The 22,914-nt window shown below is 33.8% G+C and overlaps 2 protein-coding genes across 2 annotated transcripts; one reads left to right on the top strand and one right to left on the bottom strand.

Annotated features, from left to right (window-relative positions):
• Positions 1–4,618: 4,618 nt before the first annotated feature.
• On the top strand, positions 4,619–12,678 carry LOC121739165 (cysteine sulfinic acid decarboxylase). The gene is made up of 4 exons (XM_042131508.1): positions 4,619–4,963; positions 7,628–7,921; positions 11,186–11,553; positions 11,713–12,678. Exons 1-4 carry the CDS (start codon positions 4,706–4,708, stop codon positions 12,314–12,316), a joined length of 1,524 nt encoding a protein of 507 aa, XP_041987442.1. The 5' UTR covers positions 4,619–4,705; the 3' UTR covers positions 12,317–12,678.
• A 92-nt stretch (positions 12,679–12,770) lies between these two features.
• On the bottom strand, positions 12,771–22,464 carry LOC121739281 (multiple C2 and transmembrane domain-containing protein-like). The gene is made up of 14 exons (XM_042131648.1): positions 21,902–22,464; positions 17,184–17,355; positions 16,899–17,044; positions 16,601–16,744; positions 16,163–16,352; positions 15,898–16,076; positions 15,593–15,797; positions 15,074–15,219; positions 14,702–14,856; positions 14,564–14,613; positions 14,318–14,427; positions 13,870–13,979; positions 13,432–13,529; positions 12,771–13,031 (listed from the first exon to the last, which is right to left on the bottom strand). The coding sequence occupies exons 1-14, from the start codon at positions 22,309–22,311 to the stop codon at positions 12,978–12,980; spliced, it is 2,169 nt and encodes a 722-aa protein (XP_041987582.1). The 5' UTR covers positions 22,312–22,464; the 3' UTR covers positions 12,771–12,977.
• Positions 22,465–22,914: the final 450 nt, after the last annotated feature.

Genomic DNA, 22,914 nt, shown 5'->3' on the forward strand with positions numbered 1-22,914 from the left:
TTGCATCCAATCCAAGCAAAAATAGGTGATAATTTTCATGGTCACATAGGTTTTAACCGCAGAACGAGTTCTACGAAACTTTGTTGAATTGAAGTGGCGGTGGTGAGAAGTCAAGCCGAGGTCCCTGGCGACAAGGGACGCCTCCAAGTCTTTTAGCAACAGATAGAATTCTACGAAACAACGTTGACGGTGCACGCGGCGGTGAAGAAAGCGGCAATAGATTGAGAGGTGGCCTCCGGCCGCCCCCCAATCTTTGTCGCCCGGGGCAAGTGCACCCTCTCGCCCCCCCCCTGGATCTGGGCCTGCTTGACGGCATTTTGTCGTTGCTACGTGGTGTGGTTGTGGTACGTGTAGGTTGGCCCTAAAGTCTAGTCAAAGTCTAAGTAAAAGTCAAAGCAGCCAAGCAGAAGCGGCGGATTTGGCTGATTTTGGTTCTGAAAAATATACATTCGTGGAAGCCCAGGGGGGGTTTATATTGGGAGAGAGTTGTAATACGAGGTTCACCGGGTAGTTTGAAATAAAGTATTTTCGTGTACACTTTATTTTTATAAAGTACCTACTAGATGACACCTGCAACTCCGTTGCACCAAAATTAGTTTATCGCGCGGGAACCGTACATTTTTCCGGGATAAAAAGTATCCTATGTCCTTTCCCGGGACTCAAAAGTATATCCATGCCGAGCAAAATCGGTTCAGCGGTTTGGGCGTGAAGAGGTAACAAACAGACAGACAGACACACTTTCACATTTATAATATTAGTATGGATTAGTATCATGGATAAAGTACCATTGAGGAAATTGATTCCTTTTGGTCGGATCATGTCTATTTGATGTTAATTATTGTGATCTGTCGGCTGGGTTTGACGTAACGCGACCAAACTACGTAGCTGGTCTCCCATCTGCCTAGGAATCAACTTCATTGATAGTACAATTACCTGAAATAATAATAATAATTATTATAAAATTATTTAAATAGCTATTAACTGCAAGCGTTACTAGTACTGATTAACATAATAATCATTTCATAATATTTTTATAAAAAAATATGAGTTGGGCGCGGAGGGCATTTTTGCATCACAAAGACAAAGTAAAAAAACCCGCAATCGTACATACTTCTTGGATCTGAATTTCTCGGAGATAGCACGCAAACTAAGCTGGTAGATTGCAATAAATTTGCATTACATGATGTCACAATGCTACAGTACGTTTATCTATTTGTTAAAGCTTAGCTTAGGCAAAATACGCAGCAAATCTAATTGATATGACATTGGCAATGAAATCAAATTAGCCTGTACGGTTGAATTGGTAATGAAATAAATGTGGAGCCCTGTTTAAAGAGGGGTCTGATTGAGGAATTAAACAATTTAGATCAAATTGGTACGTAAACAGAGGCTGGTGTTCCTAAATTTAGTATTATTGTCTTGAATAATGGTCTTCGCTCACATTAGCCACAGTTTTTTTTTATTATATAATGACAATCTACGAATAATAAAAACTAAGGAAAAGTAACTCCGTCAAAAAACATGCTCAACAATACTTGTCAAAAAAGTGTAAGTACCTTAGGTACCGTACACATTTCAATACATTTGCAATATTTAGGTGACCTTGAGCGCTACTAGGCTGACGTTACATGACAGATCAAAAGGAACCAAATTTAAAATGGTTATAGCAGAGTAGACAGAATGATAGAGTATGTCGACTTAGAACTGATGTTGAAATTTTTAATTTTGACGTATTATGACGAAAATCGTCGCTAGGGTTGTTAAATTGTTACCTACGAATTTAAAACTATGACATATTCGCTGGACGTGTTCCTCTTTGGTCGTATTGTTATTTGTGTTTTGGCACATGCGATTAAAATTGTCAGAATACAATTTTGAAATCTTTATTTTAAATATTTAAAAATAAATTATATCAGCCAGCGCGAGACATTAATTATAATCCTAATCCTATCCTATTCCCACCCGACGAATTTGACAGATATTGAAACCTGTCCGTCTCTTTGCAGTCGAACTACTGGTCCTTATGTCTATTGTGGTTATAGTATGGGAGTTACGATTCCTTAGTTTTTATTATTCGTAGATGACAATAGAATCATAATCCGTCTCTAGTACCTACTAGACAATACTTGTAATAAGTATACTGTCTATTACATTTTATGCTGAAACCGCTAATGGTTTAAATGGGCATGCCGACGCTTTAAGTCCCAAGAAAGGACATAAAAATAATTATTCTACTTCTCACGTGGAAAAATGAAAATTTTCCACGTAAATAACGAACTTGCATCAAAACTAAGTTGCAGGGAACATCTTTTATCTTATTGTTTTACTTAAGTAAGTACTTAGATTTTTAAGACCTACTCATACTACCTATCTAGGTATTATTATTATTATTATTATTATAATTAATTTGCAATCGGTTGAGTCACCCTATGGTAAAATGATCTAAGTATATTTTCCGCGTGTCAATATAAAATAGGTAATGATAGATAGATGTGGGACCCCCGGTGAGTTTTTTATTTTCCTTGTAGATTTTCCTCGTCTTCGGGATTTTGATGTAAACGTACAGGTGTTAAATATAGTAAGTAAAAAATAGGTTTTACTTGGAAGTAAGTAATGATATTATTATAACCCATAATAATTAAAATAGCTTTATAATCGAAGAAACTGGATTGTTTAGGTAGGTATTCCCAGGTATTTCCTAATTTCCTTCATGTTTTATACTGACAAAAATTGGTCGCAAAGGTACTAGGTTATGGTATTAGTGTTCTGTGACTAGGTAGGTCTACAATCAGCGAGATTCTTCGACCACTTTTAAAACTTTGTTTGCTACTCAAACACATACACATACACATAGTATACAATACCTAAAATAATAGAAAAGACGGTACTTAACCATTTATTAACGCAAAGGTTTTTTAGTAAAGTTACTAACTTGTGTACGATTCATAAGGCATTGACGGTACCTACGTATAGTAATATGATTAGCCAAATGGCCGGTCATCGCTCCAAAAAATACATAAGTACGTCCGTTTGGATGGAACCCAACTGCCAAGTTTGTACTTCATAACGTTGGGAACTCTTCTAAACAGCCGCTCTGTTGAAGAATTCATGTCTTCAGGCTTCAGCGGGGCTAAAATGGTCGCTTTGAAGAATCACGATATTATGAATCATAACATGATTCATTTTTCTAAAATCGCAAAATGCAACTCTGCTTGCAAATCATTTCTGTATTTCTGTACTGATTTGACATTTGTCAGTTTGACAGTTTTGACAATTCATTTGCTGAATTGATTGAGAGGAATTGCTAAATGTGACCATTTTAGCCATACAGGTCTTACTGCAACTTTGTCAACCGTACCTGCTAAATTCTGATTTCCGCATAAGCGCGTTCGTCAGTAAACAATTTTAAAACTTCTTAAGCTGTATTAAATGAATCAACTGTCTAGTGATTAGGGAATAGGGACTTTTTGCATGCGACACTGGAAAGTTTTCGCATAGGTTTTGCATGGGACTCCGGGAATTTTTTGCATGGTAGTAGAATAGTGTTAAGTGCTAGGTACTTTACTAATGCATAGTTAAATATTCAGGAAAAATAGCTACAGTGTTTAAAAATTAACAATGAGTTTAGTATTAAAATATAATTTATGGCGAAAATGTAAGTTAAATTGTTGTGTACCCTCCGGTATACTATTATGTATTAGGTACTCTGTAATGTGTAATATGTAAGCGACAATACGATGATGCAGTGTTTGCTCCTAATTTTTAAAAGCTTTATTGTTTACTTACTTAAAACTTATTTAAAAATAAAACTATTCCGTTATCATCTTAAAAGTCTGAGGGAAAAGTCACTAATCACAAAACCCTATCACTAGACTATTATTGGAAAGGGAACGAAGGGGAAAGGCATGAAATATTATGTAAACTAGTTCCTAAATTTTTCAATTAAGTATCATATTTTTTTTGCCAATATTGTCGGCTGATCAGTCAACTAACAAAGGCCAGGCTATGGAGAAACAAAAACCTGATTGAAGGCTAAGACAATGATTTTTTTCATGAAATACGTGCGTCACTAATTGATTTCTAGTTATAATTTAAATTATTATCGTTTTGCTCTACTTAGACATTTTATTAAAAGGCTGATTATGTTCTCCACCTACTTCGAAAAAGTTGAATTTCGATTCCTATAACTAACTCTAATTTCGACACTTTTAAAGCAACAATAAAATGTTAAAGCTAAAAGTAGATCACTTTTATTTTTAAGAAAAAGTTTAATCTAAGTTTTAAGCAATAAATAATTAGCACATTCACGTAAAGCAGTGTACCATTAATATACATAACAGAGTATTATTTGACACATACACACTAACGAGTTTTGAGACGTATTAGCAAAAATGAGAAGCACTTATTTTTGCATAAAATTCACCACTTAGACATTATGCACAGACGACTGCAATTTTCGCATATAAAAAGAGTGGTCTAGCATTGCTGATGATGAGAAACCAATGCCCGATACTTAATTGTTAATTATTTATAATAGAATAACCTTACGAGTGAAGTGGTCTTAATGAAGTATATAAGTCCCGCGCAGGTTCAGTGATTGGTCAAAACGATTCACTCATGGCGACGGCCGGCCGCTGCTAAAATAATAATATTTTATAATAATAGTATTATTTAATAACAATAGAATTATTTAATAGTTGAAAAAATGCCTGCCGATTCAACAATCTTTGCAGCGGAGGTAAAAGTTGAAGATCATTTCCAAAGCCTGCCAGAGAGATCCAAGCATGAGGACTTTATTCGGCGTGCCGTGGATTTGTTGGTGGAGAGGGTGGTCTTCGGAAGGTCCACCAGGACGTCCAGGGTGGTGGAATGGGCAGCTCCGGATGATATCAGGAAGTGTATCGACCTGAAACCCAGGGAGGGTCCGGTTTCGCACGAACAACTTTTGGTGCTAATGGCTGATGTGAGTTTTTTGGACGTTTCTTTTACAATCATTACGCAAAGCGAAAGATTTTTTTACAATTTTACATATGAAAGCTTTTTTGCAATTTAAAAAAGTTCTCTTACCACTAATAATAAATCAATGAGTTTCTAAAATACTAGAGTAGCAATGTCTTACAAAAGATTCTCAGAAATGCGTAACCACTTTTTTGTTCAAAAGACAATGTCAAGTCATATATTCGTTATGTCATTATGTATGTGAGATATGCCTGCAGGCATCTTCGAAGTGGCAACGCGTTGCTACCGTAAACTTCCAATCTAGTTACGTTAGTAACATAGAATATCATTGTAATAAATACCAAAAAGTTTAATTTTAATGATACATTGTTTAGTTCATTCTAATGCAAGTGCTGCAAGTACAAGACGTAACATTTTATTAACTGCGTAACTTAACGTAACAATTTACAAAAGTATTGTAGCCCAATTTTGTACTCTTGTTTCAAAATATGAAATTATTTTATTAATGTTGTTTTCGATTGGGAACTCATTAATATTTTCCAAAGAGTTTCGGCCTTTATACAAACTAAGTGCTAAAAAACATAACAAAATAAAACTTCTCAAGACTTTTAACTTCTCAAGTTGTTTCCTTTTTTGTATTTCTCACCTTCTCGGAAAACTTTAAAAGCATTTCTTTATTTTTTCTTCCGGGACTTCAAGAGCGTTTGATAAAATAAAATTTAAAGTTTCAGTTCAACAAACTCTAACAAGTTTATAAAAGGCAATTAATTAAAAATAATGATATGATGTTACCTGAAATAATAGTATAGACTATAGGTACCTAACGCCTGGAACAGCTGTACTTACATTTTGCATAATTATATCGGCCTGTCATTAAAATTAAAAATATTAAGTACGTTTAATTGTAAAAAATGTGTAATTAATTATTTATATATTTTTAATTTTTGAGACTTTTGATTAGGATAATACGATTTTTCTTTTGTTACGTTAGTAATTTTGTAATAATAACTTTATGTTGTATGCTGATTTTTGCTATGTTAAGCATGAGAATATTCTTCAAGGCGTATAGGCACAGCCTTCCAAATTAATACTGCCTTGTTATTTTTATTACGTACCTACATTCATAATGTATGGTTAAATTACATTGTAATATTTTAATACTAGCGACCCGCCCCGGCTTCGCACGGGTGTAAAATATAAATTTATAGCCTATGTCACTCACTGAAGAAATGATTGAAATCGATTCAGTAGTTTTTAATTATAATATTCATTCCTACCCGTGGCCCGCATTGGCCCCGCAATTCTTCGAAATATTCATTAAAAATCATATACTGTAAAGGGCCATAACATAGATCTATATTCAATCAATAATGTATTTAAAGTATTTAATTGAGTAAGGATTATTGCTGTATTGGTTAAAATCTAATATAAATATTAAAGTTAAAAGTAACTGACAAAAACTGTTATTGTGGGATATCCATAAGAGATAGACATAATATATCATCGCGGAGTTTTCTGTAAACCTTTTTATAGTGTACAATACTTGGTACATTTTGATAAATCTGCTAGGGTTCAGCCTGCGTTTGCAATGTAAGCGGAAAAAAATTAATTATTTACGACATCACATTAGAAACCCCACAATTAACAGTATTTCTCCACTATAAACCTTCCTCTTTAATCACTCTATGTAAAAACCGCATCGAAATCCTTTGCGTAGTTTTAATGATTAAAGGGGACAAAGGGGAATGAGGGGAAAAATTATTAGAAGATTATGTAGTGATTGTGAAGAGAAGTCCTTTTTCTAGACTGCTGAGCTAGTTTTATTTGAGTCTGTTATAAATATTTATAATATAGTAACTAATAATTATAATATAGTAGTATCTAATATTAAAAATATAGTAACTATTTAATCTATTTTGATGAAATATGGCATGGAGATTGGAGATGCTAATTTGAATCTGGAACAAGGAATGTTTTTTTCCCGGGAAAATGTGCGGTTCCCACACAATATTATACTTTTCTGATTTGCGCGTAAACGACTCAATCGATGTACGGTAACAACTATGAACTAAAGTCCACGCGGACGAAGTCGCGGGCAACAGCTAGTTTATAATATTTAGCGCCTGTTTCACCACTTCCTGATAAGTGCCGAATAGGCTATCCACCACTTAACTTGACAGTATGGAGAATCTGTCAAAAAAGTTGTTAATAGCCTATTCGGCAAGTGCCGAATAGGCTATTATTTCTGATAAAGTTATCAGAAAGTGGTGAAACAGGCCCTTAGGGTGGGTTGCACCAACTTACTTTAGCTATAACTGTAACTATAATTAAAATGCAAAATATCAAATCTTTGGTTAAAGTCAAAAATGGACGCCATATTTAACCATAACCTCAAGCTCGACAAGGCTTTGAATGAACATGGCGAAAAAAAGGAACTAACGCTGTCATCATACAAAGACGCAATTTTTGACAGTTCTCCTTTACCAGCAGCGCCCCCGCCCACGTTCATTTCAAGCCTTGTCGGACCAGCTGTCATCTGACCAAATCTGTGGTCAAAGTTAAGGTTAAAGTTAAAGTTAGCCTTAGCTATAACCATAACTTTAACTTTAACCTTAACCACGCCTCTGGTGCACCGTGCGACCCACCCTTAATGTTTATTTATTCGTAGGTAGCGCGGTATTCAGTGAATACTGCACATCCATACTTTGTCAACCAGCTGTTCTCATCCGTCGACCCTTACGGGCTCATCGGGCAATGGCTGACGGATGCCCTCAACCCCAGCGTGTACACCTTCGAGGTGGCGCCAGTCTTCACCCTGATGGAGGAGGAGGTTCTCCGGGAGATGAGGAGCATAGTGGGGTATAGGGATGGGGATGGAGACGGGATCTTCTGTCCCGGTGGCTCCATAGCCAACGGATACGCTATCAGCTGCGCGAGATATTTTATGCATCCGGAAATCAAGGTATGTTTTTGCAAGTACTTGCCGCATTATAGCTGTGTGTGTTTATTCTTATGAGGATATTAAGGCCAAGACCTTAGCAAGCAAGCTTAAAAAAAGCACAGAGTCTACATTAGTGTAAGTACCTCAATTCAGATAAACAAGATAAAAAATAAATTTCGGGATTTCTCATCAGTCATCAGTCATCACAGCCGTAAAACATGATTTATGTATGTTAGGTTAGGTTATTTGTAAATTTTGTTTTAAAAGATTAAATTTTTTACCTCACTTTTTTTTGTAAAAAAAGTGGGCCCCGTGCGAGTTTCTTACGCCGGTTCTTCTCGCCGGGATAGTTCCCGAACCGGTGGTAGCTGCTAATATTAACATTCTGAAAGTATTTTCTTAAAATCTACTCAGAAATTAAACATTTTTTATATTATTACTTTTAATAATAAATTAAATAAATTATTCCCTATCCAAACTAAAATATGTGTTTGTTTGACTGTATGTTACCTCTTCTCGTCCAAACCGCTAAACCGATTTTGATGAAATATAGTATGAAAATACTTTGGGTTCCGGGAAAGGATATACTTACTTTTTACCCCGGAAAAATGTACGGTTCCCGCGCGAATTTTAGCGCAAAGGCGTCATCTAGTAGGCTATAAACCCAAAATCGTGACCCTCTCGTGTTGACCCTATTGCGACCCTGCAACCAAACTCGACTCCTAAAGAAATGCATGACGTTAATTAACTTCGATACAAACAAAATAAGCCATGTAAAGCACAAAATCGGTGCAGAGTGCAGACGTACTGACATTGTAATCCGCTTTCCCGATGAACCAATTTCAATAATCCCTACCAATTAAACCGGTAATTGAAAAACAAACCGCCAACGAAAGTTTCGTTAAGGCGAGGTGAAAAAATGTTGTTATTTCTTGACACCCGATTTACCTAGTTCCAATATAACAACGAAATGTAAAAAATATGATATATAGAGCACAATATTTAAAAGGATTTAAGCCATAAACATTTTAATAAAAATAATACTTTCGCTGTAATTAATTTAGAAACTCACCTCCGACAAAACTCTTTGACATCGAAATATAAGTATTAACAAGAATAACTTACATTTTGTTTTAATAAATTGTTAATTAAAAAGGTTAAACCTATTTTAAAAAGGTCTGAACTGAATGTTATTTTGAAAGATATTTAAAAAACACATGAAAAATAGAGAAGATCCGCCCCAGAAATTACAAATTTATGCTAGACTAAAATGAATGTTATTGCGTTGTGTGCAAGCTTATCGTTTGGATTGAGATAAGACCTCGCCTTAACGGGAATGCACGTGGAAAACGCTAAAAATATAATATTTCGATTTCCTCGCGATCTTTATAGTCGATTGAAGTCGCCCTAGAATTTTTTTTTTATTAGTATCAAGATAATTTTTCGCGCGGCGTCAACAAAATTTGACACCAATTTAGTTGACACCGCGCGCTGTAAACTGAAGTCCACGCGGACGAAGTCGCGGGCAACAGCTAGTTATATTATATCTATTAACCTACCAATATACAAAAAATCAGTTGGTTAGGGTTCCATTTTAGAGTTCTGTAATCAACAAAATGGGTTAACTACGGTATCCTAAAACGGAACCCTAACCAGAAGAGTCACATTGTCCTACAAAATATAGAACAATCCATATTTTAGGGCCATCAAACCAAAGTATGAAATCCTTTCTATCTCTGTAAGCTACCACTTTCAACATTTTTCGCAGATAAAAATGTTGTTTGTCTTATCAAAATGAAAACTACTCACAAAAAACTAGCTTGATAGTAATAAAAAAAAAATGTTCTAGGGCTCCCGAATATTACATGTAAATATTAGGGAGAAAAAATGCTACTGTTCGTTCAGTTTGTATCGAAGTATGAATGTTAATAGCATTGATGTCCTCCCATACCTCGAATTTCGAATATATTTTAATGCAAGTTCAAACATTAATATTACCGTGTCAGATGTCAATATGATTTCGATGCAGTTCCGGAGTAAAATCCATTTTACTCCGGAACTGCATTACCCAGGTTCTGGGCCAGTGGGGGCAAATCAGATTTTTTATAAGCTAGGTGTTTATAAAGAATAAAAAATTAATAATTTTTAGTTGTAAAAATATTGTATACAAATATAAAATATTGTATGCAAACAAATGGCAAAAATTCGTTTCATTATTTTTTATTTAAAGATGGAAGTACTAGATAATATACTTAGTAGGGACGTCAACATGATCCAGGGGGGGCAGCTGCCCCCAATCGGTACGCCCATGCTTTTCAGGCCTAAGGCTGCGTTTCCACTGAAGCGGAGCGGAGCTTAGCGCTGCCGAATTGACCAATCACCATGCTCGAAATCATCGCTCCGCTTCGCTGTCATTCCTCTGGAATAGCACGATTGGTCAATTCGGCAGCGCTAAGCTCCGCTCCGCTTCAGTGGAAACGCAGCCTAATAAAAAGTCGAATATTTTTTTAAAATAAACCTATCTAATTTTCGTTTCCCTGATTTTGATTCTATTGGAAGAATAAATCGAGTATCGTAATAATCAGGCCCTCGTGCGTGCATTACGCGTATCCATAGGAAGTTAGACACAAGCAGATTATTATAAGCAGGAAATTTGGTTGCCTTAACCCTATTCGCGATTGTAAGTAAGCGTATGGCGTGCTACAAGGCCTTCACTTAACTCCATTATCAATCAAAGGTTAATTACTTTGATCTAAACCGTTATTATCGCATATTGCAATTTTTTTTTGTTTTTGCACATTTTATTGTGCAGGAAGTAACAATTCTATAGTTATAGTAATCCAAACTTTTATCCTACTTATATATTTTTACTAGATGACGCCCGCAACTCCGTTGCGCCAAAAATCGTTAATCGCGCGAGAACCGTTTTTTTTCTACGATAAAATGTTTTCTATGTCCTTTCCTGGTACTCAAAGTATGTATCTCCATTCTCCATACTAAATTTCAGGAAAATCGTTTCAGCGATTTGGGCGTAAAGAGGTAACAGACAGACAGACGGACAGACACACTTTCGCTTATTATTAGTATGGATATATGCGAAAGTGTATTTCTCTGTCTGTTACCTACATGCTTAAATCGCTGAACCTGAATTTTGCTACATGGTACGTCGAGCCCTGGAAAGTTCATTTACAACTCGGAAAAGTGTAGGCACGGTTCAAGCGCCATAAGCAATGTCAGCCTCACAAACTTGTGGGCAACATCTAATAATTTCTATTTTTTTTACAGACCAAAGGCGTGTACGCTGTGCCAAAACTGGTGATGTTTACATCCGAACTGGCACACTACTCCACGAGAAAAATGGCCGGTTTTATGGGTATCGGCAGCGAGAATTGCATAAATGTGAAAGCAGATAAATGTGGCAAAATGGACGTTGAAGATCTAGAACAGAAGATAAAAGCAGCAGTAGAAGACGGATGCAAGCCTTTTATGGTCACCGCGACGTCCGGAACGACAGTTTTTGGGGCATTCGATCCTATTATACCTATTGCTGAAGTGTGCAAAAAATACAAGGTGTGGTTGCACGTGGACGCCGCCTGGGGCGGAGGAGCTTTGATGTCCAAGAAACATAAACATCTTCTGCGAGGAATTGAAATGTATGTAGTAGTGTTTTAGGAGGGCGTTGGAACGAATAATTGTTTTCTAATCGATTACGTACGCTAATTTGATTTGTTAGCTTGATTTTTTTTCATTTTCTACTTTTAACTTTAGGTTGTTTAGATGACAAGCATTTCATAATAAATTTTCTATTTCAGGGCCGACTCTGTGACGTGGAATCCCCACAAGCTGCTAGCCGCGCCGCAGCAGTGCTCCACATTTTTGACGAAGCACAAGACCATCCTAAAGGAATGCCACTCGTCGAACGCGACATATCTCTTCCAGAAGGACAAATTCTACGACACGTCCTACGACACAGGAGACAAGCACATCCAGTGCGGCAGAAGAGCCGATGTCCTCAAATTCTGGTTCATGTGGAAAGCGAAAGGGCACTCCGGTTTCGAGAAACACATAGACAAAGTTTTCGACAACGCGAAATACTTCCTCGATCACATAAAGCAGCGGAACGGCTTCAGAATCGTACTTGAGAAACCAGAATGTACGAACGTAATGTTTTGGTACGTTCCCAAATGTCTGCGAGGCTGTGAGACCGACCCAGACTATAATGAAAGGCTGCATAAGGTCGCGCCGAAGATAAAAGAGCGAATGATAAAGGAGGGATGCATGATGGTCACGTACCAGCCCCAAGGCGAACTCGTCAATTTTTTCCGCATTGTCTTTCAAAATTCCGCTTTGGATCATAAAGACATGATTTATTTCGCGGACGAGTTCGAAAGATTGGGATCGGAAATAATGGTCTAAAGGATATTCGGTTATCCAAAGATAAATCGACTCGAATTTTTCGAGTGAGGGTTTGGTACAGTGCAAACTTCTTAGTTTCTTTGGCAATTACAATATGAGAAACAAGAAAAAACCCCGAAAGAGATTGGAAATGTGGCCGTGCTGTATGCTTGTGAAAGTCAAGGTTTGCGCCAATATTATATTGTTATTGTGGCAAAATAAACTGCGCTCTGTGATTTATTTTATAGATAAGATCGTTAAGTTACATAGATAAGTAACACGCGAAATAATCCTATTGTATTTATTTTTAGTATAGATAATCTTAAAAATGACGTTAACTCATAGATGATAAGCGTACTAGGATAAATTATGATTCTAAAATTATTTAAAATTCAAAATAAATAAACATTAATATACAAAAATTTACTTTAATTATAAATACATAATGTAAGTAGTAAGTAGCCTACGAATTTTCTTCACACGAAAAATAAAACTTACATGTTTTAGAGAGGCACTCAACAATTTTTTGAAGTAATTGTTATTAATAATGTACCGGATTATTATTATTTAATAAGCTGCTCAATAAAAACGCACTAAAGACATCCACCAACCACCATGGTCGTTTGGTTGCTTCCAAGAGATCAATATAATAATTACATCCTCACATTTAATTTCGTCAGATCTACAGGTCATCTTCATCAGATAGATTGTCCAGGGGTATATCCTTTCTCTTTTCCTGAAAAATAACTTAAATTATTTTTAAGTAAAATTTACGTCATTGCCGGTTTAAACAAAATTGTAGTTTTAAGATGTTATAATATTTGTTTATTAGCTAGCTATTTGTTTATTACTGAGTGTTGTGTACTGCCTAATTCAATAAGCAAAAACAGATAATGTTTTTATATCAGTGAACTGATATTGTCAAAAAATTCAGTATCAGGGCAATTGGATAACTTAGTAAAATATGTTTTGCAATAACAGTTGGTAATTGCCATAAAAGTAATTGCTTAAATAATTATTTGCGTATTAGCTATAAGGAAACAAGACAAGTAAGCAACATACATTTGACAGCAGATATTGTAAAATGTGTAATCAACTAATTCCGTTTCTCTCTCTTAATATTAGTAATTACTCACCAAAGCCTCATCGTCTGGTACTCTCGAAATCAGATCCATTATTTCATTGTGAGGTATTCTGTTGGGGTTAAATATTTTTTGAGTGAATTTATGAATCCCTGAAATAAAAGGAAAAATGAGATTTTTCTTTTGAATTTATAATAATTAATGGTAATGATTGAAACACGCGAGCGGTAGGAAGACAGAGCTTTGCGCGTAGTTACAACAATAATTTAAAATTTGAAAGGATGAAATATGTACGAATACCTTTTTCCATTTTATGGAAAAAAAGGTTAGATGAGATAGGTAAGGTAAGGTACCTTTTATGAAAAAAATGGAACTGGTATTCTAGAAACCGATTATCACGGGCTCATGTATTCATAATAATTAATATGCAATATAGTTTCGTTTAGAGTATAATAAGATAGTATGCTAATAAATCTCTAAGTGTAAACTTACCCCAAACAATACAAATATAGTTGAAAGGTATCAAATACATAATGAACGCAATCAGAACTATAATGAAGATTGCCAAGTAGCTGATGAAAGGCACCGAGAAGTTGTACAAGCTGAAACAAAAAGAACTTAGGTATTGAGTATTCATCCTAACCCATAATATTTTAATTATACGAAAGTGTGTTTATCTGTCACCTCCTCACGATTAAGCCGCTGAATCGTTTAGATGAAATTCGGTATGGAGATACTATGAGAAACGGGAAAGGCTATAGACGGTTGTGACGGTCTGACGTTTTCTTTAAAATTATTTTTAATTAATTAGTTTTAAAATCTCATTTGTATGTAGATAATATGTGATGCTTTTTTCAATTGCTTGATGATAAATGAAAATAATATATTATTATTATATCGTGAAGACATTCAATCATCAAAATTCTAACGCAAGACTTACTTTTTAACGCTTTCACCAAGACTTGCGAATTTTCCGATAGAGTTCTGGACTACTTGTATCATTTCCTGCCAACTGTTTAGCCTCTGACGAAGAGACAAACTTTTCTCATCCTGAAACGGTAAATCGTGGTGAAGTTTCCAAAGTCAATAAAAGGGGCAGACAATAGGATTTTTTGTGTAGCAGTCTTTTATTGGAAAAATCGAGTGAGCTTATCAATGAAACTGATTAATTTTGTTTCGAATTTACCTTATCCAATTTAGATTCGATTTCCAATTCTTCCGAATTTATTTTCTTCCCTGCGAAAAATTTAATTAAAAATCAATAATTCATCGTTAAGTTATGCGGAAGTTTTTAAAAGTGTAGCCATTTTCTTTTTAAACTTACACTTCCTGATAAATGATATTCTTTCATAATTATAGACAACAAATGGTATGAGTAGCAGAAGTGGGGACATCCACACTTTTCCGAAGGACCAGAAAAGTGTCCAAACTACTAACGCTGTAATGTTCACTTTACGAGATTCCCACTGGAAGCATGTTCTGAAAGTATGGATAAAGTAATAATTATATCATCAAAGTATCATAAATATTACAATCAAAGATTCTTGCTTAGTTTTAAATAGATATCATTGTTTAAGAACACGCAATAAATAAATATATTATCTAGTTAAAAATATAAATCATTGTATAGAAAACTAGGTCTATAACATAAAGTTAAATATGCCATAAACGCATCTTGAAAAGAAAATAAACTTACTTGAAAATTTTCAAGAAATTCAATATCCACGAAATAACAGATTTGGCTCTTGACAAGTTCCTCGCGAATATGTGCCTGTCTAATTTTTCGTCGGCTTGCAAATAATTAACTTCCTTTAGATTAACAACTCTAACGGCAGCCTTAACCTAAAAACTTGATACTTTTATTACCTGCACTAACGCTCTACCGACTTGCGATATTGTGTAAGAAGTTCGTTGATCGTTCTTGAATCTTTGACTTCGTTTAGTTTTATGGTATAAAAGGAAATGAGTGAATTTTGTTTTCCTTCGAGATAAAAATTTGAGTAGGTAGTAAGTATTACAATTACATAATTTTATACTGTATCTATTGAATTTGATTGATTGAAAAAAAGTGGACGTGAAGTGTATTTAACTCATTTAATGAGTTAAATACGAATGTCCACTTTTTCAATTATTATATTTGGGGATTTTTAGAATCCGTTTAAAATTCTAAACGTTTCTGAAGTAGTAAATTACAGAAATATAATAAGTAGCGTACCAAATTCCAAGAAATATTTATTTCAAGAAGTATTCGCGCATTTTGACCTTTTGCTGCTTGAGTTTGGGTGACGTCTTTTAGGGCATACCATTTCTTCTTTCCTGAATCAACCTCTAAAAGTGGTATAGTGATTTTTCCTACTTCCTCACATTTCTTCTCATCGTTAATAATAACTTCCAAGGATGAGGTAATGTCAGTGATGACGCTAAAAAGTATGGAGAATTAGAAGTTAGTAAGTTATACGTGACTAAAATATAAGCCACGAAAATTTAAAATGACCTTTGTTTTAATGAAAGAAAACTTACAACGAGAATATTTTCATCCAACTAGGCGCATTTGTTTTATAATCTGTAACAGTTCTTACACTCTCGTTGTTTAAATTTAAAACACAGTAACAATCGTGTGATGACAATCCTTTGGCTCCATAAACAACTATCCACAGGTGACCAACTTTTGTAAACTCTCCACAAAGACGATACCAAGCCTGAAATATAATTTAATAATCATTTTAAACAAGGATTTATATATTGATGTTGATGGCACATACCTATATTATGATTTTAAACTTACATATTTTCTTCTCGAGGCTAAAATTATGTCTCTACATTTGTTTTCATCAATGTCATACAAAGTATTTGCTAAACACGATCCAGAAATTGTGATAAGCATAAAAATTTTTATGTTTTTTGCTTCGTCTTCTAGTGTATTTTTCAATTTATGAGTTTTTTCTTTTTTTAATAACGTTAAATCAACCACAGTTCTGAAACCAACCATAATTATTAATATCTTATTTACATATAATATATTTATTTTAAAAGGAATATAGCGGTACATTTTATTCATTCATTGCAGTTAAATAAAAAAGCAAATAAATAGTACAATCCCTACATAATTTAAAATATACAAACACTTTAAAAAAACTACATAATATCTAGAAATTAAAAAAGGTTTTCAATTATATATTTTAAATAAACATTTCGAGTGTATTCAAGATTAGTATTCACTAACCTGCCTACAGGATTATCTCTATCCCATAATACAACCTCTAAATGATTGTCATCTTCATATTGTTCAAAACTTAATATTTCCTGGAATTTTACAACACTTTGGTTACTTTTTACCAACTTTGACTTACGTTTTTCGTTGCCTAGCCTGTAAAAGCAATATTGTAGATATTAAGTTATCATCATCAAATGATAATTAAGCAGTTTTTTTGTCAAGCATTAATTATATTTTGGATTTATCTAGTACGTTCGTTTACGTTATATTTCCTAAAAATATAAATAACTTTATATATTGCACCAACCTAAATCTACAAATCAATGATCTTGGTTTTTCTTCAGGATTTTCTTCAAAGCCAGATACATCGATTAAAGTAACAGTGACCGTTCCACATTTGATTTTCTTTTCGAATCCAGTCAAGTCTAATTTTGTTGAATTTGAAAGAACAAACTGAAAATTACACATAAAATGATAAATTGAAATATCGTTCTACAATTATTGTATTTGTTATCATTAAGTAGGTATATGAAAAGGACATCTTTTTAATTATTAGTTATTAAATATTAAGATTGTCTGATTTCAAAAATACCTTTTCCACTTTTTCCCGTACGTCTTTTTTTTCTTTCACACGCTTTTCTTTCTTTTCCTGTCTTTTATTTTTAACAGCTGTTATACGTGAACCGATTCTTTTGCGTATAGATTTAGGTGTTGGAGTTTGCAATTCGTTAGAGTCATCACTTTCTTTAGCACCTTCGGTTAGCCTGTGATAGGAGAAAATTGTGTATATCTGTGTAATGAACCCGAACATAATATTATAAAAGTAGATTTTTTTAAAGTTTATATTTAAGAGCATTTACACCTAATTTCAAGTTTCCATACAAGCCTGCGGCGGACTATTCGATTTGCTATGCGCGCTGCGATTCATAGTAGTTTTAAAATATTTGTAGAAAAAAAAAAAAGATATCTTTTATGATATGAAGCTATTATCTTATATCTTTAAACGAGCAATATATATAATATATATAATAATCTTTATTTAAAACTTTTAGCATCTGTTACAATGTGTAGTGTGTAGTTATGTGTAGTTATAATATGATCTAGGAGTACAATACAGTTGTATAATTATGAACTTACGAAGACAATAAATAACAGACTTTACACATATTGTATAACTTTGGCGCCTGCACTAGGCTGAGCCTGTCCTGCAGATCACCAATATATTTTCCTTCTTTTAGACATATAGTTTAGTTAAGATTTAAATTAAAAAAACAGGTATAAAATTTGAAAAACAAATAAAAGAGCCTCTGGCTACTCATTAAAGATTTTAAATTTTAAGTTTTAAGTGCGCGCTGTGTGTGTGTATGTGTGTTGTCTATCTATATATCTCTCGTAGCAATTGTTCTTTTTCTTGATAATCTAGAGTTTTGAGCCAGTTTTTAACTTTTCTCTTTACTTCTATTAATGAACTATCTTCTAGGACGCATTTTCGTTTTACATTATTGTATATAAATGGGTGTAAATGTGGACTAAGTCGTCTTGAAAAACTAGAGTTAGTTTGTGGTAGAGGCAGCTTCCAAGTTCTTTTTTTAAGTAGTACATCATAATTTGGGGATTTAAGAAAAGCATGATGCTCCTTAACACAAGCCTGAAGTATAAAAATGGCACGAACTGTGAGTACATCTGAATCTTTATATACACATGATGTAGGATACCAGATGGGTTTTTTTAAAATTACTTTAAGCACTGACCTCTGCGCTCTTTCCAGGACAATCATTTTAGAGGTTGCTGCACCTCCCCATATTGGTATGCAGTATGATATCACTGACTGGCATATAGATATATAAACGGTTTTAAGTAGGTGTAGAGTGGCAGATGTACGTAAGTTTTTGCATATGTAGATAAGCTTTCGGATCTTTTTAGATGTGCTGACAATATGTTCCTGGAAGTCTAATTTGTCGTCAACCATGACCCCTAAATATTTTACGAAGGTAGCTTTTTTTAGTTGCTCACAGTTACATTTTACTAATCATTGTTGACTATTTAAAGGACATGTATGTACCGTAACATTAAGATTAACAGGAGGTGCTGATGCCCCTGTTTTATGAAAGAATAGAATTTTAGACTTGGGGATACTCAGAGTAAGTAGGTTATCTTGGAGCTACCTAGCGATTTTCCTAAGTGAATTTTCCGCCGTGCTTACTGCCTCAGCCCAATTATTTCCATAAAAAATAATTGCTGTGTCATCAGCGTAACAAATAATATCGGTTTTGTGGAGTTTTATATTAAATATGTCGTTCATATATAAAATGAAGAGTGTAGGGCCTAAGATACTCCCTTGTGGTATGCCAAAATTAATATTTTGTAAATTGCTTCTATGATGGTTAATTTTAACACATTGTTTGCGATTAATTAAATAACTGTTGAACCAGGCTAAGGCGTTACCTCTTATTCCCATTAATTCTAACTTACGCAACAAGATTTTGACGGAGATTGTGTCGAACGCCTTAGCGAGGTCTATAAATGCGCCAATACATGAACGTTTCTCATCAAGACGTCCTGAAACTATATGCGTCAATAATTTTACTGCATCTTCTGTTGACCTGTATGCGCGAAAACCGAATTGTTTGTCGGATATTAAATTATTTTTATCTAGAAAGCTAACTAGGCGTTTGTGGACAATTATTTCTAAAATTTTTGAAAATGAACACAGAAGAGAAATAGGTCTGTAATTACTAGCATCTGATCTACTACCATTCTTGTATACCGGTGTAACAGCTGCTGTCTTCCACATTTAAGAAAAAAACCCTTCAGATAAACTAAGGTTGCAGATAAATGTAAATGGTATAATAATGTGACTTTTAATTGATTTTAGCAGTTTGTTGGTAATTCCATCTAAGCCTGGAGCACTATCCATTTTCAGGTTTTTAATGATTGAATCCACTTCACTTTCATCTGTGGGCTGGAAGAAAAGGGACTGAGTAGGTGAGTTGCTAATTTTAATTTTAGATGCAAGTGACGCTTCATTTTCCGTGCTAACTGTAAGTATCTTATTTGCTAGATTTTGACCGATATTAGAAAAAAAGTTATTACAGTGATCAAGTGAATCCAATATGCTAGGTTTAATTACAGTAAGTTCTACTGGATGCCTTTTGATTTTATTTGTGTGAGTTATATTTTTAATTGTTTCCCAAAGCTTTTTCGGGTGCTTTTTATATTTATCTAGCTCCAACTCTTCGTGTTTTTGTTTTAGTTTTCGAATAATGTTGTTATAGAAGTTTCTGTATCGTGTGTAAACAAGTTTTGTTATATGGTCATTTGGATTAGCGCGCAATTTAGCATGCAGAGCATCTCTATGCTTCGAGCATCTAATAAGACCCGGTGTCATCCACGGCTTGAAAGTAAATTTGGATCGACTAATTGGTACGTTAGTTGAATGTTTGTCGATTATGCTTGAAATTTTGCTGCTGAACAAATTAACTGCATCATCTACTATATTTAGTTTAGTAACATCGCTCCAGTCTACATTTTCAAGGTCTTCCGAAATTGATTGAGAGTCAATTTTTAGATGCATCCGCTTTTTTTCTGTAGAGCGCGGACTAGTTAAGGTAATTCCAGTGATAACGATGTCGTGGTCTGTGATGTCCGTTTTACAGATTACTGACTCAGTCTGAAATTTAGAGGTTACGTTTATGTGATCTAGGCAAGAGTTAGCTCGTGTTGGTTCCGAGATTGTGGGTGCTAAATTTAATTCAGCTAATAGACAGAGGTATCGATTACTTCCATCATCCAGCTGAGTAGTTCCATTTGAGCATATGTTTATATTTATATCTCCTACTACCGCTACGCACGGGGTACTTACAATGGACAGGACTGAAGTTGCAAAAGAGTTTAAAAAGGGATCCAAATTGGTAAAAGATGGGGACCTGTAAATAGGTAGAACAGAAAATTTGTTTTTAACAGAAATACAGAGACAGTCAGCTCCATCAATTTGGGGCTCTGTAACTTCAGGTGACCATTTGTTATTTATATAAGTAACGACGCCGCCGGCTCTATTATTGCATTGATTAGATCTATAAGAGAAATATCCTTTTATTTGTGGTATAATAGATCCAGCATGCAGCCAACACTCAGTTAAGACCATTATATCAAAAGGCATGCCAAAACGTGCAAAAGCCACCATAAACCTGTCGAAATTTTGTTGTAGACTCCTAATATTGAACGTCAAAATTTGCAAGTTATGTTTGTTAGTAAAGACTTTACCATAATGCTCCGGATATTCAATAATGTGGCAGGGTGTAACCATTGTATCAATATCATTCAAAATATCAAAACTAGCCATTTTCATATAGATAATCATAAGTATAATAATAAATATTGATAATTGATATATAATTTTGTACCTGCCTGCTAGGCGTCTGTATTTCGTAAATAAGTCGATATTTAAGAGAGAGACAAAGATGCAGTATAATTTTTGATATGTGTGTAGTGTATGTGTAAATATAGTACATTGTGTAAAAAGCGCGATTATAATAAGATTTAAGACCATAGGGAAGGCAATAAAAATTAAATAAACTTAAATAAAGAATTCGTAGCATAAACAATATAAATCTGATGTTATGCAGAAACGTATATAATATATATATATATATATATATATATATATATATATATATATATATATATATATATATATATATATATATATATATATATATATATATATATATATATATATATATATATATATATAATTGGAATCTCGTAATCGGCTCCAACGATTTTCATGAAATTTAGTATATAGGGGGTTTCGGGGGCGATAAATCGATCTAGCTAGGAATCATTTCTAGAAAAGAGAGCAAAGCTCGGTCAAACAGCTAGTTATATTAAATTAAGTTAAATAAATAGGTAAAAAAAGTTTTTATTCCTTGATATTTCTCATTCTTTGAATTTAAATTACACAAACTTAAATACCTAAACGAAATATTTACTTAAGGATCTTGTCAATAGGTTATTATTATTTTTTAATTAGATCTGTCGCTGGTTTCGTAAAATTTAAGCTTCGAAACTGATACTAAACAAAATTTAAAAAACCTCTGTTAAGGTATCGAGATTTAATGTACAAATACCTACTCTATAAATCGTATTTTTTTCTCTGCTAACTATATAGACAGAGAAATTTCCTCAAAAATAAGTTATCAACATTTTTATCAAAATAAGTGATTGATGATTTTTTTTAAGTTTGAAAAGTACAGTTTTAAATCAAATTGAGCGTGAAAGGTGTATCTTAAGAACATAAAATATACTCACGATTCAATGCTGGTTTTGAACGAATTCCTGAATACATTATTTTCAAAATCTTCACCGTCACTATCTTTGTCGTTTAAACTTAGAAGCGAAACAGATTTTGTAATAATAGCTTCTTTAACTTTAACATCTTCAAACACAGCATTATATTTATTTGCATTGTTTGTATTGACGTGTTTATCATTTGAATTCTTGGACATCACAAAAACATCATCCACCTCATTCGTATCATATACACTTGATTTTTTATTATTTTTATAATCAAAATCTACTCCCACATTTTGCAACATATCAATGGATTTTGATTTTTCAAGTCTCTTCTGCATTTCTTCATATTTGTTTTGAATTCTTTCGTGAATTCTCGCAAATTGTTTCTTGGTGATGGTTGCTTCTGGCCTCGAAACACTTTCCATTTTATAACGTTTGCAAAAACACACGTACTGTCATAATAAACGGAGAGAAGGAAATAGCAAAATATATTACATTATTGATATTGATTAAGTACTCGTATCTTATCGCGTATCTCCTGTATTGATTATATTGGACCTATTTTATCAATTATTTTCATAATACACGTCATTCTATTTGTAATGAAAATAATGAACAATGAAGTTATATTTAATAACCCTTTAATGACTCATCTCCAATAATTAACGCAGAATCGAAGACTAACCACCCTGATATAAGATGCCATTATGTTACTGTATTCTGTAATTTAGTATACTTACCTACTGTACCTACTGTAGAATAAACTAGTACCTACTGGTACTAGTTTATTCTAAAGCATATCTATAATATAATAACGGCAACGCTATATTTTATCTTGCAGGTGTCCACAAGTCTAAGTAATTTTTTATCGCTTTTTAGATGACTTCTTTGATATGTTTATTGTTTAGTCTCCATAAAATCCCCGTAAATGCATTATTAACGCACATTTTAAAGTGACGAAACATTATATTATGTAATTTAAATTAGGATCGTGAATAAGTTCGTGCTTCAGCGATGCGATCTGGAAA

This window comes from Aricia agestis, chromosome Z (assembly GCF_905147365.1).
Source record: "Aricia agestis chromosome Z, ilAriAges1.1, whole genome shotgun sequence".
NCBI lineage: Eukaryota > Metazoa > Arthropoda > Insecta > Lepidoptera > Lycaenidae > Aricia > Aricia agestis.

Bases quoted from the DNA above. Each gene is read 5' to 3' on its own strand.
- LOC121739165 (XM_042131508.1), top strand. From the start codon at position 4,706: ATGCCTGCCGATTCAACAATCTTTGCAGCGGAGGTAAAAGTTGAAGAT. The intron at 4,964-7,627 runs GTGAGTTTTTTG...ATTTATTCGTAG, and splicing joins TTTTGGTGCTAATGGCTGAT to GTAGCGCGGTATTCAGTGAA. The intron at 7,922-11,185 runs GTATGTTTTTGC...TTTTTTTTACAG, and splicing joins TTATGCATCCGGAAATCAAG to ACCAAAGGCGTGTACGCTGT.
- LOC121739281 (XM_042131648.1), bottom strand. From the start codon at position 22,311: ATGGAAAGTGTTTCGAGGCCAGAAGCAACCATCACCAAGAAACAATTT. The intron at 16,745-16,898 runs GTTGGTGCAATA...TTGCTTTTACAG, and splicing joins TCATTGATTTGTAGATTTAG to GCTAGGCAACGAAAAACGTA. The intron at 16,353-16,600 runs GTTAGTGAATAC...GGTTGGTTTCAG, and splicing joins AGAGATAATCCTGTAGGCAG to AACTGTGGTTGATTTAACGT.